The sequence below is a fragment of the Tursiops truncatus genome, chromosome 20, assembly GCF_011762595.2.
Source record: "Tursiops truncatus isolate mTurTru1 chromosome 20, mTurTru1.mat.Y, whole genome shotgun sequence".
Taxonomy (NCBI): domain Eukaryota; kingdom Metazoa; phylum Chordata; class Mammalia; order Artiodactyla; family Delphinidae; genus Tursiops; species Tursiops truncatus.
Genome location: NC_047053.1, coordinates 11,518,159 through 11,530,517, shown reverse-complemented (window position 1 = coordinate 11,530,517; position 12,359 = coordinate 11,518,159). Strand labels below are relative to the sequence as shown.

At 59.9% G+C, this 12,359-nt stretch overlaps 1 protein-coding gene across 6 annotated transcripts in view; it reads right to left on the bottom strand.

The window, feature by feature from the left end:
- Window positions 1–87: 87 nt before the first annotated feature.
- Window positions 88–12,359, bottom strand: part of ATP2A3 (ATPase sarcoplasmic/endoplasmic reticulum Ca2+ transporting 3) — a 38,698-nt gene continuing 26,426 nt past the window's right edge. For 3 of the 6 annotated variants that reach the window (XM_033847358.2, XM_033847359.2, XM_033847362.2), the window contains exons 18-21: window positions 10,790–10,923; window positions 10,210–10,327; window positions 9,573–9,690; window positions 8,244–8,857 (exon numbers count right to left, since the gene is read on the bottom strand). In XM_033847358.2, the coding sequence (XP_033703249.1) occupies window positions 8,670–8,857; window positions 9,573–9,690; window positions 10,210–10,327; window positions 10,790–10,923 (558 nt within the window). In that variant the 3' untranslated portion in view covers window positions 8,244–8,669. Of the gene's footprint in view, window positions 228–5,436; window positions 6,820–8,243; window positions 8,858–9,572; window positions 9,691–10,209; window positions 10,328–10,789; window positions 10,924–12,359 lie in introns of those variants that run through there. The other 3 variants (XM_073797614.1, XM_033847361.2, XM_033847360.2) reach the window with 3 other exon arrangements.

Below are 12,359 nucleotides of genomic sequence, written 5' to 3'. Positions count from 1 at the left end.
TGCACGGCCTTGGCTCCTGGGGTGAGCCAGGCGTCAACACCCAAGTCTACAGCCAAGTTTCTAGAGGTTTCCCAGCCCCTTAGGAAGAGCAGGTGGGAAAGGTGAGGCCAGAGGTCAGGAGTCAGAGGTCAGTTGTCAGCACTTGAGTTGGGAAGGGAGGGAGAGTCCTTGGGTGGTCAGAGCCGCTCTTGGCCCCTGGCAGGCAATGGACTGTGGACCAGCTGTGCCTGTGGACAAATAAATTCCCAAAGATAGGCGGGGGCGGGGCCAGGGGGCCACCCAGGCCCGGCCCCACTGCCCCTCCTGGCTCCGCCCGGGCCCTGCTGGGCCTCCGGAAACGGGAGCTGCTGGCAGGAAACCATGGGCCACCCGTCACAAGGCAAAGATAAAGCTGTCTGCCCCCCACGAGCTTGGTGGAACAGAGCTGGGGGCTCAGGCCAGGGCCTGGGTGGAGTGGCCTCAGGCTGGAGCCCTCCCCAAACCAGGGACCCATCTTGTATCCAAACATCCTCCCCACCCTACCTTGGCCCCAGGTGGAAAGCTCAGTCCCTGGGAGTCTACAGCCAGGAGGGCAGAGAGGAAGGAGGGCTGCTTCCAGCCCAGCTGCCTGACACTTCCTGAACCTGGGGCAGGACCCCCACCCCACCCTTATAGACCACCTTCCATCCACCCATCCCTCTGGGTCTGAGCCTGGCCCGTGCCCAATCAACCTCAGGGTCGGGCTGGCATCTCCATCCCCCCACCTCTCTTGTCCTAGCCGCACCTCCACCACCCTGAAACCAGCACAGGGCGCAGGAACCCAGGCAAGGCGAAGGCCGCGTCTGTCACACATCACTGTGGGGCTCTCAGAGCCCAGCAGGGGAAGCCTGACATCAGACCGCCTCAGCGAACACCCCTGGCTGTGCTGCTTGCTGTGGGGGCCTGGGTACCTTGCCTCACCTCCCTGAGCCTGCTTCCTCATCCGTGAAATGGGGCAATAATGGGACTTTCCTCATAGGGAGAGGCCAGGGGATGGGTCCTGACAACACTGAGGACAGAGAAATTGAGGCCACTCCTGCAGCCCCTGCCCTCAACCCCAACCCAGGCCCTGAAAGCAGAGGCCCTGGGGGCTGGGCTGGGGCAGGTCCTGTGTTAACTCTCCGAGCATCAGAGCTGGAGGCTAACTCCCAACCTCCCTCTCATTTTGCAGGTGAGGAAACTAGAGCTCAGAGAGGAGAAATGAATTGCCCAAGCTCACCCTGCACGGTACAGGAAGCCCCCGCTTGAAGCAGGAAGGTCTCCCTGGCCCTCCCTCCACCCAGGCTGGGTGGCTCCCCCACACCCCGCCCGCCCCGTCCAGGCTGCCCCACCCTGAAGGCTGATGGGAGTCTTCTTCCTGGCAGGCCTTTAGCTGGGAAATCACTCTGGGCAAGGAGCCAGGCCCCGGGGCTGGGAATCCCAGCCTCCTGTCTGAGTAGAGCTGCCTTCTAGACAGCAAGGGGTCCCCACAGAGGGCCCCTCCAGCACCCTAGCTCAATCCCCCCATCAAACAGATCAGCCTCACCCAACACAGAGTTCCCGCTAATCTCAGGCTCAAGGGTCTGTCCGGGGATGCTGCCTTCAAGAGGGGCTGGTGAGTACCACGTCCTGGCTTTTCTAAGGAAAATCCAGAGATGCTGGGAGGCAGAGCGGAGGTAGCCACATCCCCTTGGCCTGGTCTTGACCTCAGACAAACGGGCCTGTCCTCTTCCCAGCTGACCTCATGCCCTTGGAACAGCAGGCGCTGGACATGAACTGTTTGCAGTGGGGGTGAGGTGGATGCTGACACCGTGTCTGGGCCATCTCTGTGTTCCCACTCCACCCACACTTCTCAGGACAGCACACCACACTTGGGAGGGCGGCAGGCACTAAATTGGGGTTTGGGGGAAGGGGAGGGGGAAAGGAAGGGAGGAGGAAGGGAGGGAGGAAGGAGGGAGGGAGGGAGGGAGGAAGGAGGGAAGCCAGGCAGTCCTCCAGTCTGTGTCTGTGCCCTTCACTCCGTCACCATGTTCTCCTCCTTCTCCCCTGCCTCCTCCTCCTCTTCCTCCTCCAAGGAGCTAGGCTTGCTGACAGACAGATGGACCAATGGACAGACAGACTTGCTTGGAACACACACATGTGCTGCTGTTACAGCCTCGGTTCTGACCCTGACACTCAGAAAACAGGATGCGCCGGAGGACAGTCTCATTTGGGGATGTTATCATAACCAAAAATGTGCCCCAAACAAAAAGAAATAAAAGCAATTACATTTCTTTCCCCCAATTCCTTTTCTCGTGAATCACTCTGCGAGAGTAAGACAGGCAGCTGAGAGGGTCGATGTCCCTTTCACTGGTCCTAAAGTGCATCTTTCCACTGAGGCCTGTGCTTTCCCGCCCTTGGCCCCCACCTCAGCATCCCCAGGGGCAGATATCCGTGTTTGTTCCAGGCATTTGGGGAAGTGAAGGAAACCTAGAATTCTGCAGGCTTTTCTTTACAGCAGCCCCGTGATGGAGGCTCAAGAACTGTCACTTTGCAGATAAAGACACTGAGGCTCTGGAAGTTAAGGGCCTTGTCCAAGGTCACACAACGATTAGCTCCCATATCTGCTGGTGGCCGGGAAGGAAGCTCCCCAAAGTCTGAGATCTTGGCCCAGAGCCCACCCTAAGACTCCAGCCCTTCAGAGCTGCCAGACCTGCCTTATAAGCCCAAAGGCCGGATGGCCTGAGCGGGTACTGGGCCGGGCCTTGTAGGGAGGCAAGGCAGTGCTGCCAAGCTTGGCCCCAGGATGACCTCCCCTGCCTGGCTAAACTTAGCCACTCTGTGAGGGTGGAGGGGGCCTGTGTGCCTACCCTGGAGGCCAGCCCGGGCCCTCAAGGAGGTTGGCACAGGCTCCAGTGGGTCTCCTTGGCCACTCAGGGTCCCAAGGTTGCAGGGCCCACGCCTCTGCCCGGAGAGGAGCTCGGTCCAAGCTCCCACACCAGCTGGTCCAGCCTCAGTGTTCACACAGCCTCTCAGACGCTGTGGAACAGGGCCCTGGGCTGGCCTAACTGGACTGTCTAGGGGAGGGCAGGCATCCATGGGGAGGCCACTACGGGGGTCCCCAGGCTGGCTTCTCCTCACTGCCCAGATCTTGCATGGCTTCTCTGGCCTCTTCCATCCCCTACTAAGGGCCTCCATCTGGCTGGAGCCCCTCTGCCAGAGTGTCTGAGGCATCACGACCCCCTGGTTCTCCTCCATGCTTTTCGGCCATCTCCCCTTGGTTCTCAGCCTCTTCCTTCCCCTGGAATGTGGGGACTCTTTGGGGCTGGCCTGGGCCACTGCCCCACAAACACTGCGCACACACCTGGAGGCCCGCCCCCTGCCGACGCTGAAGCCACTACACCTACAGCAGCCGCGTGCCCGCCACCTCCTCTGGCTCCCACCTCTTTTCTCTTTCTTCTAAATCAAACTGCACTAAGGTATAATTTACGTGCAATAAAATGTACCCATTTTAGGCACACAGTTTGATGAGTCTTGACAAATGCATGGAACTCCCCTCCGCTCCCCAATCCCTCACCCCTGAACGTTCCCTCCTGCCCCTTTGCCGTCGGTCTTCCCCAACCCCCAGCCCCCGGCAATCACGGATCCGCTCTGTTGCTACAGCTTTGCCTTTTCTAGAACTTCATGGAGGTGGAATCGCTCAGTATGGGCTCTTTTTGGTTCTGGCTTCTTTTCCTCACACCAGGGTCTTAAGCATCACGCATTCTGTCGCATATATGCGTGCGTCGTTTTCTATTGCTGAGCAGTATTCTGCTGTATGGACATGCCAGTTTGTTCATCCTCCCCCTGCTGATGGCCATTTGGGCTGTTTTCAGTTTGGGGCTACAATGAATAAAGCTGCTGTGGACACTTAGGTTCAGGTCTTTGCGTGGACACATCTTCATTTCCTGTTTTTGCCCTTCCACTTCTCCCAGTGCAGCCCCAATGGGCATCCATCCCTCCTGGGAGGGGTGCAGTGTGGGGGTCCGTAGGAGCACAAAATCCTGGCCTCTGGAGGGGATGGGGGAGGCCATGGGCATTTTGGTCACTGCCATCCCCGAGCCAGTGCGAAGTGTGCCGGGGCTTTCCCCGGAATTCCCTCCTGGGTCAGTGGCCGTGAGGTAGGAAACCTCTGTTTACCTTGGCCCATCGGGCTCCATGTCCTGTGGGCTGGACAAGGCCGGACTTGGGCAGGGCTGGGTGGGGATGGAGGCAAAGCAGGCCTGGCCACGTGCCCCAGAGGCTGCCAGGAGCTGGAGCCCGCCTGCCTCCTATGTAAGCACCCGAGCCCATCTTAGCGCCGCTTGCTGCCTGTCCGTCAGGGTGAGGGCCAGCTTGAGGGTCAGACTTTCAGAGGGCCTCAGGCTCTTTATCTGTAAGATGGAGCCCTACACCCTGCCGGGCCCATCTCATGGAGCTGGGTGAGGACCTGGAGACAAGGTACATGAAAATGCTCTGTGATCTGAGATGGATTTTGTTCAAGAGGGAATCCTTCTGCCTGCCCATCCCCGGCTTCTGCTGTGTGCTGTGTGTCAAATCCTGTCTCCTAAATAAAGCCTGGGAGCTCCGAAGGGTGGGTCCTGCCTGTCTCCTCTGGTCACGGCCTGCTTCCTGGACGTGCCATCCTTGCATTACACGGGGCCCTGTGCTCAGAAGGGCCCCGCACTTGGTGTATTGCTCTGCTGCCACTGCTAAGAAATTCTTAAGTTTTGAACAAGAGGCTCCCCATTTTCATTTTGCACTGAGCTCCACAAATTATACAGTTGTTCCTGCCTCTGGCCCTGTGGGCAGGGCCTGAGTGCCCTTCCGAGGGCAGTGAGTCCTCCTTTCAGAGGAGGAAATGACGGAGGCAGGGGAACACGGCTCTTCCCTTCCCAGAGCTCCCACTTTTGGAGGGCAGGGTCACCTGGGCGAGTCAGGAGTTAACGTCAAGCAGCCTCACGAGGCCCCGGGACAGTGTGAGCCTCAGGAAGCCTCGGGGAGGTGCATTTGAGCTGGGCTGGGAAGGACAAGAGACGGATGGTACCTCAGGGAGACGCAGGACCCCTGGAACAGCCAGGGCCGGGGGCCCCTCTGTGGGGAGCAAGTGACCCTTGATATTCAGGCTTCAGACCCAGCCCTGCCCCGGGGAGTCGCGGGCCCCTCCCAGCCTCATCTCCCTGTGAATCGTGTGTAAAGGGCTTCGATCACATGCACAAACTTTCAAGTGCTGTACACGTGAGGAGAAGGCAGTCAGGCCTCTGCTACGGGAGCGTGGCTCCCCGCCCCCTGTCTGAGGACGAGATCTCCCTCCGGCTGGCATCGGAGCCCCAGACCTTCACTCACTGCTCCTGGCGGAGGGGGCACAGGTGGTGGGAGCCCCCAGGGAGACACCGAGGGGGCGGAGGGGGAACCGCTCTCCAGGAAACACGCTGATGGCCCTTGTTGCCCCAGACACTCAACCTTTATTTCTCTACCAGACTGCACGTCAGCAGGTGGGTACAGGGCCCTGCCCCCTTCCGAGACCTCCGTTCCCCCAGCAGGAAAGATGCGGAGAATCTCTGGGGGCTCCAGGAAAGTCCCACCCAACTCTGATTCTCTCACTTTCGAGAGAGGGGAGGGCGGAAGTGTGGGCGGAGGGGCTACTGAACGTGGAGCCCATCTGTCTGCAAGGCGGGCCCAGGGGGCCTTTTGGTTCTGGGGACCAGGACAGGGATGCAGGTCTTGATTTACACATAAAATAATCGCTTTGTACACTCTCTAGGAGGGGCGAGGACGCACGGCCATTTACTCACTGCTTCTTCTGCTCTTAGCTAATTTTCGCTGGAGGGGCAAAAGCTGAGTGAAGAGAACACTTGTGTCCCGCAAACACTCTTTTCCCATCATCGGAAGGGAGGGAGCGGACGTGCCCTTGGGTAGCTAACCATTCTTCAGGACGTCCTTTCGGCCCATGGGTGTGGGGACTCAGGATCACGCAGCCGTGCAGACCTTGACGCGGCCAGGCGCTGGGTCAAGGTGTCAAGGCGCAGTGGTCAGGGACCCGAGGACGGCTCGGGTCTCGGGCGCCAGGGACGCAGAAGGCAAATCGTCCTCCGCTTGGCAGAGCAGGCAGCACCAAGACGGCGCGTGCTCTGTCGGCTTGGAACAGAGAAACCTGAGCCTGGGGGTGCGCCGAGCTGCGGCAGGCAGGCTGGCCATCTCCCAGGAAAGGAGGTCCTTGCTCTGCCCCCCTCCCCCGCTCCCGTGTCCCTCTCTCTGAGCCTTCCACCCCCTGCACACATAAACACAAACAGGCGCAAGCCCTCGGGAGCTGACTCCGTGGAAGCAGAGTGGAGGGGGCTGTCTGCCCTCGCTGTGCACAGCTGGGCCTGGCTGTCCCCGCTTCACCCCGGGCCAACCAGGCCCCAGCCCAGGCACTGAGGGAGAGGCCAGAGTGGCTCCCAGGAGAGCTCTGTCTATGCAGAGATGCAGGTCACCTGCGTCCAAGGAAGGGGAAGCAGACTCCTGAGCGCCCTTGTGGATCTGGGGAGGAGGGCTCTGCTGTGGGCTTCTGGGCAGGCCCCGCCCGGGCTGTAGCTCCTGGGCCACAGCTTCAGGGATGAACTGCCCAGGAGGGCCCTAGAGACCTGAATTACAGAGCCCCCAGGGAGATGGGAGGGGGACAGAGACCCCGGGATGGGCCTGGAGGTGGCCGCCCCGACCTCAGCAGGGCCCAGTGAGCAAGCAGGTGAGCGTGCAGGCAGGGGGGGTTCAGGGGGCGAAGGCTTGGGCACCATCACTCTGAGGTACACACTGGAAACTCCACTCTGCTCCCGGCACTCTCTTCTGGAAGAAAACCCGAGAGCGTGTTAAGATGTATGTAGGAGAGGACACATCCACACTGGTTCCTTCTCTCCTCCTCTTTCCCTGGGACAGCCCCACTCTCCCGTGGCATCTCTCGGTCGGCCCCCAGCCCCGCTACACCCCCTGGATGTCCCTGGAGCTTCCTTCACCCCACATGTTCCATCAACTCCCTCAGAGCATCTGATGCACATTACCCTCTTGGTTTCCAGCTTGGGGAACCACTACCTACCATCATGAGGTCCAGAAACCCTGGCCATCCTTTACTCCTTGCCCATCCCACATACCAGGCCTGCTATTTCACCATCTTCGTCTCTCTTCCTCCACTGCCCCCACCAGGGCTCAAGGCCTCTCACCAACAACCTCCTGTCCCTGGCATCACACTACAGACCTAGCCCATCACTCCCTTCAATGGCTCCCCAACTGCCATCAGAATAAACTCCAAACCTGCCCCATATCCTGAACCCTCCCAGATCGGTCCCCACTCAGTCTCTCCAGGCCTCCCCTCCCTTCAGCCTGGCCCACAGGCCTCTGCCTGACAGTTGAGGTGGGGTAAGAGGCCCCTGCCCCTGACCCTCCGGGACTGACCCAGCATCCACAGTTCTTCCCAGGACACATCTCTCATAAATCATGGGGAAGCCACGAGCATCAGGCCTCAGCAAAACTTCCCTAAAAGGCCACCAGGCTGGCTTGGGAATGTAACAGAGTCCCCTGTCTCACCCCTGCCCTGTCTGCCTTTAGGAGGCCCGAGGGACTGCGGCTGCACAGGGCATAGCTGCCTGGGCTGCCAGCGGGCACACTCCACCCCACCTCTCAGATGTGGCCACAGATACCCAGCCTGTGTCCGTCCTGCGGGTCCCATGGCCACTCCTGAGAGCAGAGCACCACCCTCACGAGCCGAGCTTCACCAGGACCACAGTCAACATCTCAGGTTAACGGTGGAGATGGAGGCATCTTCCGGGACCAGCTTACCCTGGGCTGGGCCTCAGTGTCTCCCTCCCAAACCAGCTCAACAAGGCCCACCAGCCTCCCTGCCCTGAGTCTCGCTCCCATCTACCCTCCATGGTCACCGCAGTCCCTCCCATGCTTCCACCCTTCTGTGGCTCCCTCTGACCTGAGGATAATGTCCAGGGTCCTTACCTTGGTGTCCGAGGCCCCTGCCACACTCTGGCCTCAGCCCTCTACCCTGCACTCCAAGCCCCAGCTCCACTAAAGAGGCCAAGCCTTTCGAGCCCAGCCTCTTCTCCACCAAGTTCAATCCTCCCCTTTCAAACCTCTGCCCAAACCCCACCTCTTCTAGAAACCACCCCCAACCCTGGCCCAGTAGGGGCTGCTCCCTCCCCAGTCCTTCCAACCTACCCGGTCCTGCTAGGGGCCCGCTCCCCTCCCCCACCCAAGCCAAATCCTCCATCATCCAGTAGCCAGCACTGGAACAGTGCCCAAGACATAGGCTTCTCCCATTGGCTGAGCAATGTTCTCACTCTTCAGCTTTCTCGAGAAGACGCGGAACCTCTTGGCTAGGGAAAGCTCTTAAAGACGAAGGTGCCCACGTCCCCCGGAGGATGTGGGGGACTTTGCAGGTGAGTTAGTGTGGTCAAGGTTGGCCGGCAGCCTTCCTGGTGGCCCAGCCCTGTGCTCCAGCCAGAGCTGGGGCTGCTGCAGACGGAGTTTCAGGTGACAGAGCCATTTCCCTGTCTTCACCTCCCCAGAAGCGCCCTGAGGGTGGGCCCGAGAGAACCATGCCGGGGCAGAATGCCTTGTCTGGCTTGGCTCCCCCTTCCCCACCCCCCGACCTGTGGGCTCCAACAGACCTTGCTTTGACCAAGCACCCGCCTCTACCCTCGGCTGAGCCCCCTTCCCCCTGCCACGTGTGTGGTCACCCTCTGGACAGACCTGCGGTGGGCCAGCTTCTCCAGAGAGAGGAGGCCAACTTGTTTTAGTCTTTTTAATAACATAAAATATTTGCAGTGCCTGGGAGGGCTGGCCAGCATGGGAGATGGGGGCTGATCGGCTGCCCTGGCCCCTGCGGAATGACAGGCACGTGATCTGTTTATGCCCCCTCCACCCCGCCCCGGCACCCTCCCCTGGGCCCGGGATACATTCCTGCCAGAGGTGGCCCTCAAGGACCCAGCTGCTCCAGAGCAGGCCTCAGCCATCTCTGGGCCTAACCCGGGGCCCTCAACAGCAGCCTGGCCACAGACCTACAGCCTTGGCTCAAACTCCCAGAAACAGGGACTTTCTCACCCCTGCCTCCTCCCTCTCTGGGCAGCTCGGGCAGGGTCAGAATCACCCACGCTCTGAGCCCCTGGCAGAGGCAGGCAGGTGGACACCGTGCCCCAGCCTGCTCCTCCACTCACCGCCCCCCACGCCAACCCTGCCATTCTGTCCTCCATTCCCGGGTTCAGGCAGACCCAGAGCTGTGAACTCAGAAACAGAGAACCGCCTGGGAGACTGCTGAGAATGCCTGCATAAAATCAGGCCCGGTTCAGGGAAGCCAGAGGCCAAGCAAGGCCCGGAGGAGGGCACAGCAGGCCTGGCTGTGCAGGGCTGGTGGCAAGTGAAGACAGCGAAGCCGCGTGGCTCTGAGCAGTGCTCCCGCTGGTGGCCCAGTGAGCCCAGGGCCCCAACCCCTGCAGCGCAAGACCCTGCGGACACTCACTGCAGCCTGGAAGCAGGGGTGGGCAGGGAGGCGGGCTGGAGGCGAGCAGGGTGGGGAGGGTCTGGGGCCTCTCACTCACCATCCACGTGCTTCCGGGACAGGTACTTGAAGGCCTCATCGAGCAGGATGACAGGCAGAGATATCTGGAGCACCACCACCCACTGGTGCCCACTCAGTGGGGTCACCTGGAAGATGAGCTGCGGCAGGGTAGTTCTGGTTAAAGGAAGGAGTGCCCAGAGCCCCCCAGATCCACTGCTTCATACACCCGGACTACAGTGGACTCTTCACGAGCACGTCTGAGATGCCTCTCAAGGTCCCCCCTCCAGATGTGTCCCCCCCGTTTCCTCTGCCTGAGGTGCTCTCCCCTGCCCTCACCCAGAGGACCAAATCCTTCTGTTCTGTTGGGAAGTGGGAGGGTTTCTGCACTGGGAAAGGGCATCAGGTTTCCTCCTGCCCCAGCCTGGGAAGGTTGCCCACCTCTTCTGTTCCCCAAGTCTGGGGGGAGGGTCCCAAAGTGGAGGACACATCTGGAGGACAGTGGCTGGCCAGGGTCCCAACACAGGCTGCAGTCACAGAGCACCATCACACCTCCCCCATCACACCCCCCAGGCAGTTTCCATCACGAACAGGCCCAGAAAGGCCTAGCATCAGAGGAGAATTAGGACCCTGTGACCCCAGGAGCCCGAGAAGGTGAGCAGGGCTGGATGGAGACTCACAGGCAGGGGCGGCACAAGCAGGATGAGGAAGTGCAGGGCCATGGACATGGCCACAGCCACCAGCAGCCAGGGGTTCAGCCAGGGCGGCATCCGCAACAGTGACTGGTTCTCCGAGACGCTGCCAAGGGCACAGGGCGCTCACCTCAGGCCAGGATGCAGGCAGGCCCCGCCGTGGTCACCCACCCGCCCCCCCATGTGAGATGCAGCAGGTGGTCTGGGCCTTGGCACTGCCCTTTAAGGACGGGAGAGCTTCTGGGAGGCCAGTGCCGCCGGAAGGTGGATGCCACTGCTGCCCTCTCAGCCCCCAGGGGCCTATGCTGGGGCTTGGACACCCTTTCTCTGCCCCTCAGACCCAATCCTGGCCCCTCTGTTTCCTCACACCTCCATCAGCAGGTCCACCAATTTGGGCCCCCATGGGTCCTCAGAACCGTCTTCTGGACCCTCTGACCCCCCGACCCCAATCCTGGACCCCCGAAACCTCAGACCGCACTCCTGGACACCTCTGACCCCAATTCTGGGCCCCACTGACCCTCAGCCCCCATCCCTCAACACCCTCTCCAGGTCCCTCTGCCCAGCCCACCTGTTAAGGGCGTTGCACATCTCAATGGTCACCAGCACAGACAAGGCCATGGTCGTGGGGAAGCGTGACTCAAAGACCTCGCATTCAGTGCCGGCAAAGAGCGGGTTGTCCTCTGAGCACTTCAGGAAGTTCCTCTGAGGGCCCCCAGGTGGGATGGGGTGGGGTGGTGGCAGGGAGAACAGCGGTCAGGGGCGGGGCCAGGGCATGGGAAGAGGGAAGCCTCACTCCGCCCTCACCCTCAGCTCACATCTGAGGACTCAATACAGCCAGCACTGCCGCGGGGAGGGTCCAGGGAGGGTGCTCGCTCTCCCAGGATGGGGACAGAGGGGCTGCGCTGGGCCAGGGAGAAGGGCAGACCGTTCTGGGGCAGGGGGGTGGTGGGACGGAGGGGGAGCAGCTGGCATTAGGCTGGGGATGGACGGCAGGGGGCCCTGGAATCAGGGGGTGGGGGCCTGAGTATCCGAGGTACAGGAGTGCGGACGGTGATTAACTGAGGCCACAGAGTAACATGAGTAAACGCATATGAAAACTGATCAGTAAAATTATACTTGAACAGAATTCACCCTTGGTGGGTAGAAGAGGAAGGTTACTGGGGCCCTAGTCATGATTATTAAATAAGATTCCATTCACACCTCCCTCCACTTCTGCTGCTGAAATCGAGCTCTACCAGACCTGCCCTTTGCTTATGACGTGGCCTAACTCATGGCCAGGTGCAGGCTTGCTGCACGGCTTCTTCATAATTAACAGGGAGCTCTCGGGGCTCAATAAGGGAAGTGGCCCTTGCCCCTGCAGCCCCAGGGGAGAGTTCTTCCTGCCCATAAACCTGGCTCACAGAATCTGCTGTAATAACATGCTGAACTGAGGACACTCGTGAGAACTTCCGTCTTGTTCTCTTCCGCACCACGGGGATAAGCATGAACGTTCATAACCGTTCAACAGCTCTGTTCTCCAACAATACAAATCTGGCCTCTGGAATCTCATCTGAACACAGTGATCCTTTAAGCTAAAAGTTCAGAAATGGCGGGGGGGGGACACATGCTGTGAAAATAACTCTCAAAGAGAAATCTGTAAAGTGACCAGCTGTCTGACCTCCCGTCCAGGAAATCCATCCCTCATTTCCCCCCGGGCAAAAATGCGGGTAAGGCGACTCTGTCAGCCAGAAGGGGCTGCTGGCACTTCCCTCTCTCGTGCAGAATGCAAAATTGTAAAAGACTATGGCTTGGCTAGATTTCTTATTTTAACAAAGAGATGGAGAGTCTTATTTAAACGAACAGTGGGGATTTCTCCAAAAACCAAGCTCTGGTATTTGGGACAAGTGCATGTTTTTATTTGGCACTGATCACAGGCCAGAGAAAATGTCCTAAACTTTGAACCCACCCACTGATCAAGAGGACCAAATGCTCTTGCGAGTTGTGTCACCACCGCCAGGCCCCAGCTCCAGACCTTAATGGTAAGGACCTTGCACATGCATGTACCCACAAACGCAGTGCACACACCTCCCACTCGGGCATGTGTGTGCTTGCATCCCTATGCCCGTGCACGGGAAGAAAATACAAACAGGATTGAAACA